Raw genomic sequence first — 14,067 nt, forward strand, 5'->3', positions numbered from 1 at the left:
CATCATCATCATTATTGTTATCATTATTATCATCGTCACCATCGTCATCATAATCATCAACCACGATGCTCCTATCCCTATAGTTGTTAATCAAATCAGCGTCTTTGTTTATCAGGTCCATCCAGCAGCGCTGTCATCAGAGTCACGTTTATCAACAAGTCAGGCGTCAATGCGCTCGTCAAACCAAGCAGCGGCCACCTTCCTCAGGGCCTCATGGTAAGCTCAGCAATAAGTCGAACAGTAGTATATGTGGTCACCTTCCGGGGGAGAAATATGTTCGTTTTACCAAGGTGTCAGCAATAAGTCGCACAGTAACCTCTATATGGGGGTTACCTTCCGGGGGAGAAATATGTTCGTTTTACCAAGGTGTCAGCAATAAGTCGCACAGTAGTATATGTGGTCACCTTCCGGGGGAGAAATATGTTCGTTTTATCAAGGTGTCAGCAATAAGTCGCACAGTAACCTCTATATGGGGGTTACCTTCCGGGGGAGAAATATGTTCGTTTTACCAAGGTGTCAGCAATAAGTCGCACAGTGACCTCTATATGGGGGTTACCTTCCGGGGGAGAAATATGTTCGTTTTACCAAGGTGTCAGCAATAAGTCGCACAGTAACCTCTATATGGGGGTTACCTTCCGGGGGAGAAATATGTTCGTTTTACCAAGGTGTCAGCAATAAGTCGCACAGTGACCTCTATATGGGGGTTACCTTCCGGGCGAGAAATCACACAGATTGTGCGTCACGAATGTCAAGCGTGCTGTTCACGTGGATCGTTTGTGTCATGCGTGCTTTCACGTGACTCGCTTGTGTCACGAAAGTCCATCACGCGGCTCGCTCGCGTCATGCGTGCTGTTCACGTGGGTCGCTTGTGTCACGAGTGCTGTTCACGTGGGTCGCTTGTGTCACAAGTGCTGTTCACGTGGGTCGCTTGTGTCACGAGTGCTGTTCACGTGACTCGCTTGTGTCACGAGTGCTGTTCACGTGGGTCGCTTGTGTCACGAGTGCTGCTCACTTGGGTCGCTTGTGTCACGAGTGATGTTCACGTGGGTCGCTTGTGTCACAAGTGCTGTTCAAGTGGGTCGCTTGTGTCACGAGTGCTGTTCACGTGGGTCGCTTGTGTCACAAGTGCTGTTCACGTGGGTCGATTGTGTCACGAATGCTGCTCACTTGGGTCGCTTGTGTCACGAGTGCTGTTCACGTGGGTCGATTGTGTCACGAGTGCTGTTCACGTGGGTCGATTGTGTCACGAATGCTGCTCACTTGGGTCGCTTGTGTCACGAGTGATGTTCACGTGGGTTGCTTGTGTCACGAGTGCTGTTCACGTGACTCGCTTGTGTCACGAAAGCTGTTCACGTGGGTCGCTTGTGTCACGAGTGCTGTTCACGTGGGTCGATTGTGTCACGAGTGCTGTTCACGTGACTCGCTTGTGTCACGAGTGCTGTTCACGTTGGTCGCTTGTGTCACGAATGCTGCTCACTTGGGTCGCTTGTGTCACGAGTGATGTTCACGTGGGTTGCTTGTGTCACGAAAGCTGTTCACGTGGGTCGCTTGTGTCACGAGTGCTGTTCACGTGGGTCGATTGTGTCACGAGTGCTGTTCACGTGGGTCGATTGTGTCACGAGTGCTGTTCACGTGGGTCGATTGTGTCACGAGTGCTGTTCACGTGACTCGCTTGTGTCACGAGTGCTGTTCACGTGGGTCGCTTGTGTCACGAGTGCTGTTCACGTGGGTCGAATGTGTCACGAGTGCTGTTCAAGTGGGTCGCTTGTGTCACGAGTGCTGTTCACGTGGGTCGCTTGTGTCACGAGTGCTGTTCACGTGGGTTGCTTGTGTCACGAGTGCTGTTCACGTGGGTCGCTTGTGTCACGAGTGCTGTTCACGTGGATCGCTTGTGTCACGAGTGCTGTTCACGTGGGTTGCTTGTGTCACGAGTGCTGTTCACGTGGGTCGCTTGTGTCACGAGTGCTGTTCACGTGGGTCGCTTGTGTCACGAGTGCTGTTCACGTGACTCGCTTGTGTCACGAGTGCTGTTCACGTGGGTTGCTTGTGTCACGAGTGCTGTTCACGTGGGTCGCTTGTGTCACGAGTGCTGTTCACGTGGGTTGCTTGTGTCACGAGTGCTGTTCACGTGGGTCGCTTGTGTCACAAGTGCTGTTCACGTGGGTCGATTGTGTCACGAGTGCTGTTCACGTGGGTCGATTGTGTCACGAGTGCTGTTCACGTGACTCGCTTGTGTCACGAGTGCTGTTCACGTGGGTCGCTTGTGTCACGAGTGCTGTTCACGTGGGTCGATTGTGTCACGAGTGCTGTTCACGTGGGTCGCTTGTGTCACGAGTGCTGTTCACGTGGGTCGATTGTGTCACGAGTGCTGTTCACGTGGGTCGCTTGTGTCACGAGTGCTGTTCACGTGGGTCGATTGTGTCACGAATGCTGTTCACGTGGGTCGCTTGTGTCACAAGTGCTGTTCACGTGGGTCGATTGTGTCACGAATGCTGTTCACGTGGGTCGAGTGCTGTTCACGTGGGTCGCTTGTGTCACGAGTGCTGTTCACGTGACTCGTGTCGTGAGTGAAATTCACGTGGTTCACAAGTGTTACAAGCGCTGTTCACGTGTCACGTGCTTAACACGTGTCTATACTGCACATGTGTTCTTTTTCTTTTTTCCCATTTACCTCAATGTTAAATCTGCTGATCGTTTTATTCAAGGTCCCAAATGACTACGTAATGGACATCTCAGTGGAGGATCATGACAACATTCCCGTCACCTTCAAAGCGGCCATGCCCGGTGATGGGGGTACACCCCTCTTCTTGAACGGGCAAAGCCATATCACCATCTCCTCGGCCCTCACTCAATCCGCTCCCTTCGTTCTGCAGATATCGCGATCAGGAGCCTCTTGTAAGTATGCATAGCAGCTGTCAACATTTTATCTACTTACTAGATGCACATCTACTCGAATCCTGATGATGAAGAAGATTTTTTTTAACCAAACATCACACAAAGTATAACAAAATCTTGAATGGTAGCGTATTGCTGAAAATAGATTCATTTCCGACACTTCCAATTAATTTCAATTCCTTAATTATATTATCAGAAAAGTGATAATTGCTATGCACATTCAAAAGAAACATGCTTTTCATGGGCGTATACAGGATTTTTACAGAGTAGGCTTGCAGCACGAAGTCAGAGTGGTTATAGGGTCTGAGAAACGCGAAGTGACTCTTTCTACAGAATGTCTCTATTGTCGACTCCTCCCCTCCTCCGGACCAGAGCAGCAAGAGTAAAGAATGGAAGACTGTGCACCTTAGAATCCCGAGAAACACATTTTCCCTTTTAAACGAGAGATTATTTTAGTGATAGGGGTAATCCTTTTTCCATATCCCCAGGATCTTAGCAAGGGTTGGGGAACTGGGGGCACGTGCCCCCCCCCCCCCCAATATTTTTAATGTTTCTGTATTGTGCCCCTCTGTTCTGAAGCCAAAAACATAGTTCTTTTCCTATATCCCTGATCTATTCTTTTTCCCTTTCAGCTTTTCTAAAGACAAAGACATAGTTCTTTTCCTCTATCCCTTTTCCTCTTTTTCCTTTTCAGCTGTTCTAAAGCCAAAGACAGTTTTTTTCCTCTACCCCTGATCTATTCTTTTTTCCTTTCAGCTGTTCTAAAGCCAAAGACATAGTTCTTTTCCTCTATCCCTGATCTATTCTTTTTCCATTTCAAGTGTTCTAAACCCAAAGACATAGTTCTTTTCCTCTATCCCTGATCTATTATTTTTCCCTTTTAGCTGTTCTAAAGCCAAAGACAGTTTTTTCCTCTATCCCTGATCTATTCTTTTTCCCTTTCAGCTGTTCTAAAGCCAAAGACATAGTTCTTTTCCTCTATCCCTGATCTATTCTTTTTCCCTTTCAAGTGTTCTAAACCCAAAGACATAGTTCTTTTCCTCTATCCCTGATCTATTATTTTTCCCTTTTAGCTGTTCTAAAGCCAAAGACATAGTTTTTTTCCTCTATCCCTGATCTATTATTTTCCCTTTCAGCTGTTCTTAAGCCAAAGACATAGTTATTTTCCTATATCCCTAATCTATTTTTTTTTTCCTTTCAACTGTTCTAAAGCCAAAGACATAGTTCTTTTCCTACATCCCTGATCTATTCTTTTTCCCTTTCAGCTGTTCTAAAGCCAAAGACATATTTCTTTTCCTATATCCCTGATCTCTTCTTTTTCCCTTTCAGCTGTTCTAAAACCAAAGACATGCTACGTAGCTATAAAGATCCTCAACAAATCCGGCAAGGACATAATTCTGAAGCCTAACGGAGCCGACGTACCTCCCGCTTTCACCATCCCGGTCAAGAAGGGTACGGCCAAAAGCCTCGTGGTCACAACCAAGGGCAACGCCCAGATTACCTACCAGGCCATTGACACATCAAACAATGCTCCCTTACTAATAAACGAACATTCCACGGAGACTGTCACACCATCTGAAGTAAAACCGTCAAGCCCTGTGGAGGTTATAGTCACGCTACCCGGTCACGCGCAAGGTAGGGGCAGTCTTCCAAACAGATTTCGATAAAACCTGCCCCGGGGGGGGGGGGGGGGGGGGGAGGGACTCTCCATAAAAAAGTGTACATATGCTCGTCCTATCCCTTAGGGTTTTAAATTCGCCCCAAGTGCTATCCCTTAGGGTCTTCTGGAAATCTGCTATCCTTTAGGGTGTGTACCAGGGGACCCGACCGAAATATACAAACCACACTTCCTGTTACAGTTAGACTTTCTGTAAAATCTCAGTCAGTCGTTCTCGTGTCAACCGTGTCAATTGACAACGAAAGTCAATTGGCCAATCAAAATCGCCATCGTCCTATGGATTGCTGTAAAGCCGGCTGTCATTTTAGCAATCGTACGTTTGCGGTGATATCTGAAATTTCGTGCTGGAAAAAATGGGGATTTATTAGGCAGTTGTACCGTAGTAGGATTTTAAATATGAAGCTCTTAGATTATGGGTTATATAAGCGCAATATAAATACTAAATATGCATTTGATTGTAATCGAATTCCTGGCTACTTCTGTGAGCAAATTACTTGGTGTGTCATTTGCATGTATACTGTATATGTATTTTTCTGGTGGTACGTAAGACTTGCTCCAAGTCGCTTAGAGTCACTTAGTCGACAAAGAATCCCTTGGGTCGAGAACGGTGGCATATTAGAGAGCTTAAGCAAGTCAACACGAACGGCATCAAAAACGGCGCGCGCGCTCACGAATTGCTGAAAAACGGCGTTGACGTCCGTGACAGGAAATCTAGAACGGCATTTTCCCTATTTTTACGTTCTACGCGCGCGGTCACGGACGTCAACGCTATTTTTCCAACAATTCGTCAGAGCGCGCGCCGTTTTTGATGCCGTCCGTGTTGACTTGCTTAAGCTCTCTATTTACAGAGGGACTTCTCGAGTCTAGTGGCACATTTAAATACTATGATTTATTTTTTTTCAATCTCCACCAGTCATACTGGTGCGGAAGGTATATACAACAGAGCTAGGCTCCAAATCAAGTACCCCCTTGAGCTTATTGTTAGTAAGCATTGTAAGCACTATCACTGGGGGTCGACGCGCTAACACATTAAGCCACCCGTGCTTCCACTAGATCTACTCACATCGCCAGTGCTGAATATCGTATGCGCATGCGCGTGCTCTGGTGAAAACAAACATAATCGTAGTGTTAAATTATTCGAGTGAAGGTGCGAAAGGCTGGCTATAGTCGCTGTTTTGACTGACTGTACAGCATTAAAACCATACTGTACAAGATGACAGATTTGTTTGATAATGAGGGAGTCATAAAGAAAATTAGAGCCTTAGCTTTTCGCTTGTTTTCGTAGCATTCGCCAAAATGTGACAGTTCGCCGGTAAAAAGCCGCCATTAAAAAAACTAAAAGGCTGGTTTAACCGCGTGGTACTGGAACTAGTCTTGCGTTTTTCAGGACTGTCACTCACATCTACTGACCCGAGGTGCTTTGCCTGCCTTCCAGGTGAACAGCTGTACACGTATCTCAGGCTGGTGAATAAGGCCGGCAAGGATGTCAAAGTGACCATCGGTAAGACCGAGAAGGTGGTCAGGAAGAATACGATGATGACCCTGAAACAGGGCACCCGAAGCCCCGAACCCATCAAGGTGACGGCCGAGGGCTCTACCGACCACAAGCCGATCATCATCAATTCTAAAACCAGTGAGGAAGTCGTGCCAAAATCCGAGGCGGTGATTTCCAATTTGGAGCTCACACCATCAGGTGTGTAAAGGATTAATACTTTCCTTTGTTCATGTATCGTGCAAAATAAGAAGTGATGTGACAAACCCAACCACGGATAGTGCCGAATCACTCCCGAAAAGTACTCTAGCTCGTAAGTAGTCCCGATCACTCCCGAGTTTCTTTCGAATCCATCCCCAAACAGTGCCGAATGACTCCCGAGTAATATTTGACCTCGTGAGTACTGCCGAATCACTCCCGAGTAGTACTCTAGCTCATGAGTAGTACCGAGTCACCCCCGAGTTTTTTTCGTATACATCCCCGAGTAGTGCCGAATCACTCCCGAGTCACTCATAATCACCTCATCAACACCGTAGTTCCCAATTACCGCTCACCAAGTTGCACAGAAAAACTGCCAAAGCTTCGAATTCGTGCATTATCGAATGCCCACCTCACCCCCCCCCCCCCCCCCGTCCAGTCGAAGTCATCCGTGTATGACAGTACGAGAATAGAATACACAGTGAAAGAAATTGCCTGCAATGCAGGGTTTGCCTAGTGGCGGCTATAAACCACCGGGTAAATAGATAAACGTCTGTATTGCAGGCTAAGAAATAAAATGTGTTGTGTGAATATCGTGAGAAGACTATTACTAATCTGTATTCTCTGTCTATATATAATGTCTATGTATAATCTGTATTGTGTGATTGCTTCTGCTCACAGCTATGGCTGAGAAGAAACAAGGCATCCCGTCAAGTAAGTATCTACTGAAAATGTATCTAGATAAATAGCATCGAATAACTCTCACTTATTACCAATTTTAATTTTAAAATACCCGACATCTTGACATTATTAACGAGTACCGAGATATGACAACAATCCTTTCTGATGAGCACCGCGATCTTTTCCCTAAGGTGACACTTACCGAATATCTCCCTACTACATCACCCTCAAGATCAGCAATCGCGCGGGCAGAAAGACCGTCATTGCGCCAAGCTTCGACGAGATCGTGCGCGGCTTCCATGTGGGAGATGGCCCGGTAGTGCAGGTCACCAAGGAATACGCCGACAACTCACCGGTCAGGCTCGTAGCGTACGACCCGCTGACGGCTAGTCCACTGCTAATGAACAACCATCAGGCTATGGTGCTGAGGCCTGGGGCATTTAGCGATAAACCGGTAGCCGTGGTAATAACCGCGCCAAGTAAGTACGAAATATATACTTACTTATGACAAATATATATACGTATATTGCAAATTCGGTAGTCCATCTTACACTTTTTCATACGTGTTTGGACAGTTAACAAACCCTTTGCAAACCATCGTGCAATCCTTATTTTGTTTTTTTATTTTTGTATTGGCATGAACCGCTCACTTCTTACTAAATTGTTTTTTTTATGGGCATCCCCAGCCCCCCCCCCCCCTCCTCCAGAATTCAGTCAAATATGAAAATAGGCCATTCCAGCTATAAGTTTGCGCGCGCATAACCATAGAAACCTACCTCAACTACCAGAATGCAGCGCGCGCTTTTTAAAGTTTACATTAAACGAAGCGCGTGCTGCATGCCGGTAGCTGAGGTACGTTCCCATGGTGAGTGCGCGCGCATGCTTATAGCTGGAATGGCCTATTGGAAGATGATTAAAAGCCAACCTAGCTCCTTAGCATTTAATTTTTGGGCGTCTTCCGTCAAAAAACAGATGAATCCGTATTTTCAAGCGTAATTTTTCCTTTACTTTCCATTATCATATTTCCAATATCAACAATACAATGCATAATATAGCTAGAGCGAGATAAGGCATGCTCTTTGACTCTATGCAAATTTCTTTAAGCCGGTAACGAGATACCACAGCCAACGGAACACTTCATCTCCCTCTTCCTGGACAACAGACTTAACCGCGAGGCACGCATTGTGCCGAGTAGAGGCAGGAAGGGCGGGTACGTGGTTCCTGGGAAGTCCCAACTTAAGGTATCCATCATTATTAAGAGTGGACCTAACGAGCCGAAGCCAATCTTGTTCTATGCTGAGGACGTGAAAACGGAAGAGAAACTGGAGCTTAATGGCAAGATCAGTCCTCAGTCTATCAAAGCATCGGTGCTGCCGGATGTCATCCATAAGCTCAACATTACGGCTTCAGGTGAGAATCTCCAGGGATTGGTCAAGTTTGCGTCCTGTGTTTTTGTGTGTATTTTGTGCATTGGTAAAGAGGCTCTATAAAGATTAGGGGCTGATATGCAGTTTGGGGATAAAGATTAGGGGCTGATATGCAGTTTGGGGATAAAGATTAGGGGCTGATATGCAGTTTGGGGATAAAGATTAGGGGCTGATATGCAGTTTGAGGATAAAGATTAGGGGCTGATATGCAGTTTGGGGCTTCTGGGGTCATAGAGGTTGAGGTTTGGAGAAACAGACGGTGGGCAATTGATAGAAAAGCGCAGGGGAAGTTAACGGTGGCGAGTCAGCATTTATGTGTTAGAAAAACAAATGAGAGAGATGGTGAGCATTTGAAAGAGGTGTAGGGACGGTAAAGGGCGGTGTTTAATATTCCTTCTAGTATGATGAAAAATAAGATAGATTGTGCTTAATTGAAAAATTAAAAAAAAAATTAAATTGTTAATGACCATAAACATAATGCAAGCAATTAAAAAACTCTTTGTTATATTCAATAAAGCTCCCTCTGTCAAACCGGCGCACTCCTGGTCGATGCTTGCCCTCAAGAACAATCACATCTTCGGTAGTCCATCTCTTCGCGCTGAGGGTGTCTACAGCTTTGTGGACGACGGCGTAAGCTTCGACGGCTCAACCAACTTTATGACGACCTCCCTCATGAACGACGATTGCATTGTGAACCCAGATGTGTGCCCAAAAGGGTTCACGGTCGGAACTAAGATCAAGTTCGCCCAGGAAGAGTTGATGTATAATGAGCCCGGGTTTATTTTGGACAGCGGTGGTCACCGTAGGGGCAAGCGCGGCGTGTCGTTGTATGTAGATAATGGGCGCTTTTATGCAGAGGTTGAGACAACAGACAGAATCTGGACGGTAAGATTCAAATGTTAACGGCCGTTCGATTTGCGCCATGCTTTTTTTCCTAGGATGAATGGTTTTGTAAGCAAAATCTAAATCCATCCTCCTATTAAAACTTATATGTTTTAAGTATCAAACAATGGAAAATTTATATTTTCAAGATATTCAACAAAACCAAGAGAATAGTGTCACGCAGACTCTAATGTTAAAAAGTAATGGTGCAGAATTTGATTTTGCCTATTTGTTGACACCGATTTTATTACTGATTTCGCTACTGGTTTCGTGTCTTATTCCGACCGGTTTTGTGTCTTATTCCGACTGGATTTCCGACCCTGCTTTTGATTTCGATTTTCTAAACCAATATCTGAAAATTTCGTATTTGATTGTTCAAAAGCTATTGTGTATTTGATTGTTCAAAAGCGATTGTGTGAGTGGATGATTTTGACCGATGCTTGTTATCGCAGACATCTCAGCCTATCCTCTCAGAGGACTGGCTCTACATCATGATGACTTGGGATAAGCACGACGGCATCAGACTCTACGAGAACTCGATTCTACGGGCGAGTGACGACACAGGCCGACCCGTCAGCTACTCCAATGTACTCGACTCGGAGTCGAATCTGGTAGTTGGGCGGGACGCGAGCGGGATGGCCCGTAACGCCAAGTTTGACTTGGGGTCACTCACCACCTTCGCTAGCTGCCTATCACAGAAGGACGTCAACAAGGCGTATATATTCTTTTCCAGTAGCTGTAAGTAGTTCCTCGAGTAATATGTTGTGCTGAGGAGGGTTGAAAGGGGCAAGATGTGAAAGAGGTGAAATACCTAGTGTGAATAATAGAAAAAAAACTTCAACAAAGCCATAAGTTCTTATACCTTGGGGGACTACCCGGAAGGGAAGGGAAGTTATCGAAGAGTATAATGTTCTTGTTCTCGGGATTACACGGTATTGTCAGAACCCTCCACTATCCGCTCCATCACCTTACCCCATGGTGTAACTTACCTATTCTATCACTCGCAGTGTCTGCCAAAATCTACTACGCACCTATTCGCGTCACAAACGACGCAGGTCGAAGAATCGTTCTCAGACCGGACAAGGGCAACCCCCATGGCTTCCCCATGGAGCCCCGCTCCACCATGGAGGTGACCCTAATGTCCATGTCTACGGATGCCACGCCCATCGCCCCTGTTGCCTTCAAGGCGTACGATAAGGACACCAAGACACCCTTCGAGATTAACAATAGCGAGAGACCGTTCCTTGTTACTCCAGTGGAGTCTATGGAGGACTTTACGACCATGGTCGTCTCCGCGCCTCGTAAGTAATAAGAGATAAAGTGAGGATAAAGGCTCGTTCTTACATGGACGTAAGCGCAAGCGCAGCGCTTGTAATTTTCCGATTCTCACTGGAACGTTAGCGCAAGAGCAAGTGTAAAAAACACAAGAGAACGCAACTGCTTGATTTTCTTGCGCTTCCGTTTGTACTTGCGCTTGCGCTGGTGTCCTAGTGTGAACCAGCCTTAATAGATTTGGTGCGCTGGTGTCCTAGTGTGAACCAGCCTTAATATATTTGTTGCGCTGGTGTCCTAGTGTGAACCAGCCTTAATAGATTTGGTGCGCTGGTGTCCTAGTGTGAACCAGCCTTAATATATTTGTTGCGCTGGTGCCCTAGTGAGAACCAGCCTTAATAGATTTGGTGCGCTGGTGTCCTAGTGTGAACCAGCCTTAATATATTTGTTGCGCTGGTGTCCTAGTTTGAACCAGCCTTAATAGATTTGGTGCGCTGGCGTCCTAGTGTGAACCAGCCTTAATAGATTTGGTGCGCTGGTGTCCTAGTGTGAGCCAGCCTTAATAGATTTGGTGCGCTGGTGTCCTAGTGTGAGCCAGCTTTATTAGATTTGGTGCGCTGGTGTCCTAGTGTGAACCAGCCTTAATATATTTGTTGCGCTAGGGTCCTAGTGTGAAGCAGCCTTAATAGATTTGGTGCGCTGGTGTCCTAGTGTGAGCCAGCTTTATTAGATTTGGTGCGCTGGTGTCCTAGTGTGAACCAGCCTTAAGAGGAAGGAGAACCGGAAAACCGGTTAAAAATCGGGGCAAAGGCGAGAAAAATCTAGCGCCAACTAAAGTCGGAGCAAGAAATCGATCTCTAAATCAAGTGGCGAGAGGTATAGGCCCTATAGAGGAGTGCTCTGACAACGGCACCACCCAGGCTGCACCACCCAGACTGCACCATCCAGACTGCACCACCCAGACTGCACCACCCAGACTGCAACACCCAGACTGCACCACCCAGACTGCACCACCCAGACTGCACCACCCAGACTGCACCACCCAGACTGCACCACCCAGACTGCACCACCCAGACTGCACCACCCAGACTGCAACACCCAAACTGCACCACCCAGGCTGCACCACCCAGACTGCACCACCCAGACTGCACCACCCAGACTGCACCACCCAGACTGCAACACCCAAACTGCACCACCCAGGCTGCACCACCCAGACTGCACCACCCAGACTGCACCACCCAGGCTGCACCACCCAGACTGCACCACCCAGGCTGCACCACCCAGACTGCACCACCCAGACTGCAACACCCAGACTGCACCACCCAGACTGCACCACCCAGACTGCACCACCCAGACTGCACCACCCAGACTGCAACACCCAAACTGCACCACCCAGGCTGCACCACCCAGACTGCACCACCCAGACTGCACCACCCAGACTGCACCACCCAGACTGCAACACCCAAACTGCACCACCCAGGCTGCACCACCCAGACTGCACCACCCAGACTGCACCACCCAGGCTGCACCACCCAGACTGCACCACCCAGGCTGCACCACCCAGACTGCACCACCCAGACTGCTTGTTAATGAGTACATTAATAAGTTTAATCGGAGGATAACGAACTCTTAAATGCTAAACACTTGAACTCTTTATGATATATTCTCTCCTTCTCACCCTTTCCTCCCCGTATATTCTAGAGCCTTCCGTGCTTCCTAAGTACGCGTGGGGGATAAAGAAAGTGGTGAACGGTGAGGTCCTGGACTCCTTCCCTACCTTACAGGCCCATGGTCAGCTATCGGAGAAGGAAGATGGTCTTCTTCTTGATGGTAAAGAGAGCTGGCTGGATTCTGGAGACTTCCGTGGTAAGAGCTCTGATTGTTCACAACTTTAAAAGTGCTTTGTTACGACGATATGACAGAGCAAAAAAAAATTCCCAAAATAAAGTCTTCGGTAAGCTTGCATTTTTACATAGAGGTTTCTTATGTTATGTAAACCAACATATCAAAAAGTGTCTTTTTTCTTATGGATTCGTCTTCGAGATATGAGGCTTGAAGTGCAATTTTCAAATGTTCAAAGTATGAATTCTCCTCGTTTTTAGGGAGAAGTCGGGCTCTGATCAGAAATTAAGCCAACTTTGTTTGCTAATATCTAAATTTCATATCTTCTAAATGTCTTTAAAATTTGGAATAAAGTTTTTGGTCAGAGGAACTCCTTGTATGCGGAATCTTGAACTTATATATTGAAAATTGGAAAATTTCATGCCATTTTTTGGCTCTGTCCGACGATATATTCCGCCGACCCGTACTTTGAAGAGATTTTCCTTTGCAATGCTTTTACTAATGTTTTCCGTTCGCATTTCACGCATTGAGCTGGCTTAAATACACTTTCCTGCCAACCCTTTGTTAAGGTTTACCACTGGTATAATGACTTTACAGCGCTTTGCTAACGTTTTGCCGACAATTTCCATACGTCCTAGAAAGGTTCTTCCATTTTTATCTGCTCCTCTAGCTTCTTTTAACAACCCATTAACATTAACACAGTAAAATTGCGTGTTAAACGCGTTTTATGTCCTTATCTCGAGCGTTTAATATTCCTCCCTAACGTTTTGTTTTTGTTTTTCTACTGTCACAGGCACATGTATCAGCGACCCGTCCAAGTGCCCGTCTGGTCTGACCATAGGGTTCAAGGTCAAACTAGATGACGAAGTGGATAAATACGCGGACGAGGCTCACTATCTCGTGGACACGGGAGGCGATCACGTGAACGCGCGTGGGGTCAGCGTGTACCTCAAAGACCACAAGCTGTACGCGACCGTGACCGAGGCGAACAGCGCCTGGAGGGTGAGATTGCGTGACGAAATTCTTTGGGATTTTCTTGTCTTTGTCTAGGAGCAACACTCAAATTTTAGGGTAGAACATGAAATAATTCAAATATCTCCGGTAACAAACGGTATAACGTGACTCTTTAATCTAGCATTACGTGACTTACTAATAGATAATGGCGTGAAAACCTACATCACTAAAGCTAAAGTCTAAACACCAACGTTGCGGGACATCTTACTCCTGAACACGTGACAATCACAAAGTTGGGTATGACACCCAAGAACCTCTCATTGGCTGATTTTATTTTGTTACCTTTTAGGTCGAGGCCCCTTACAAAACCAACCAATGGCAGTACGTCCTGGCCACGTGGCGTGAGGACCTGGGCATGGCGCTCTACATGGACGGGCTCCCTGTGGCCGCGTCTAAGACCATGATCCCTCAGGAGGGTGAACACATGGAAGACTCGCTAACGCGCGTGACCCTGGGGCGTGCCGCAGACCAGCCTTACCGTAACACAAAGATGCTCATTTCGTCACTTGTGTTTTTCGACTCCCGTCTGAAACCAGTGGATGCTACAAAGGCCTCTCTATACTACTGGGGCGGAGGTGAGGGATGCTGATTAAATTTGAAACAAAATCCCGTGAACATTGTTGCACTACTTGGGCGACTTGCAATAAGAAACCACGTGACTTTATAGTGGCAAATTCGGGCCACAA

At 46.7% G+C, this 14,067-nt stretch overlaps 1 protein-coding gene across 2 annotated transcripts in view; it reads left to right on the forward strand.

Moving 5' to 3' along the window:
• Positions 1–14,067, forward strand: part of LOC5521603 — a 69,747-nt gene that overhangs the window by 49,375 nt on the left and 6,305 nt on the right. For both annotated transcript variants that reach the window (XM_048720713.1, XM_048720712.1), the window contains exons 66-78: positions 116–216; positions 2,706–2,895; positions 4,225–4,530; positions 6,009–6,266; positions 6,945–6,977; positions 7,136–7,423; positions 8,049–8,354; positions 8,889–9,256; positions 9,706–9,991; positions 10,261–10,554; positions 12,227–12,391; positions 13,161–13,369; positions 13,671–13,956. In XM_048720713.1, the coding sequence (XP_048576670.1) occupies positions 116–216; positions 2,706–2,895; positions 4,225–4,530; positions 6,009–6,266; positions 6,945–6,977; positions 7,136–7,423; positions 8,049–8,354; positions 8,889–9,256; positions 9,706–9,991; positions 10,261–10,554; positions 12,227–12,391; positions 13,161–13,369; positions 13,671–13,956 (3,090 nt within the window). The remainder of the gene's footprint in view (positions 1–115; positions 217–2,705; positions 2,896–4,224; positions 4,531–6,008; positions 6,267–6,944; positions 6,978–7,135; positions 7,424–8,048; positions 8,355–8,888; positions 9,257–9,705; positions 9,992–10,260; positions 10,555–12,226; positions 12,392–13,160; positions 13,370–13,670; positions 13,957–14,067) is intronic.

The sequence above is a fragment of the Nematostella vectensis genome, chromosome 13 (assembly GCF_932526225.1).
Source record: "Nematostella vectensis chromosome 13, jaNemVect1.1, whole genome shotgun sequence".
NCBI lineage: Eukaryota > Metazoa > Cnidaria > Anthozoa > Actiniaria > Edwardsiidae > Nematostella > Nematostella vectensis.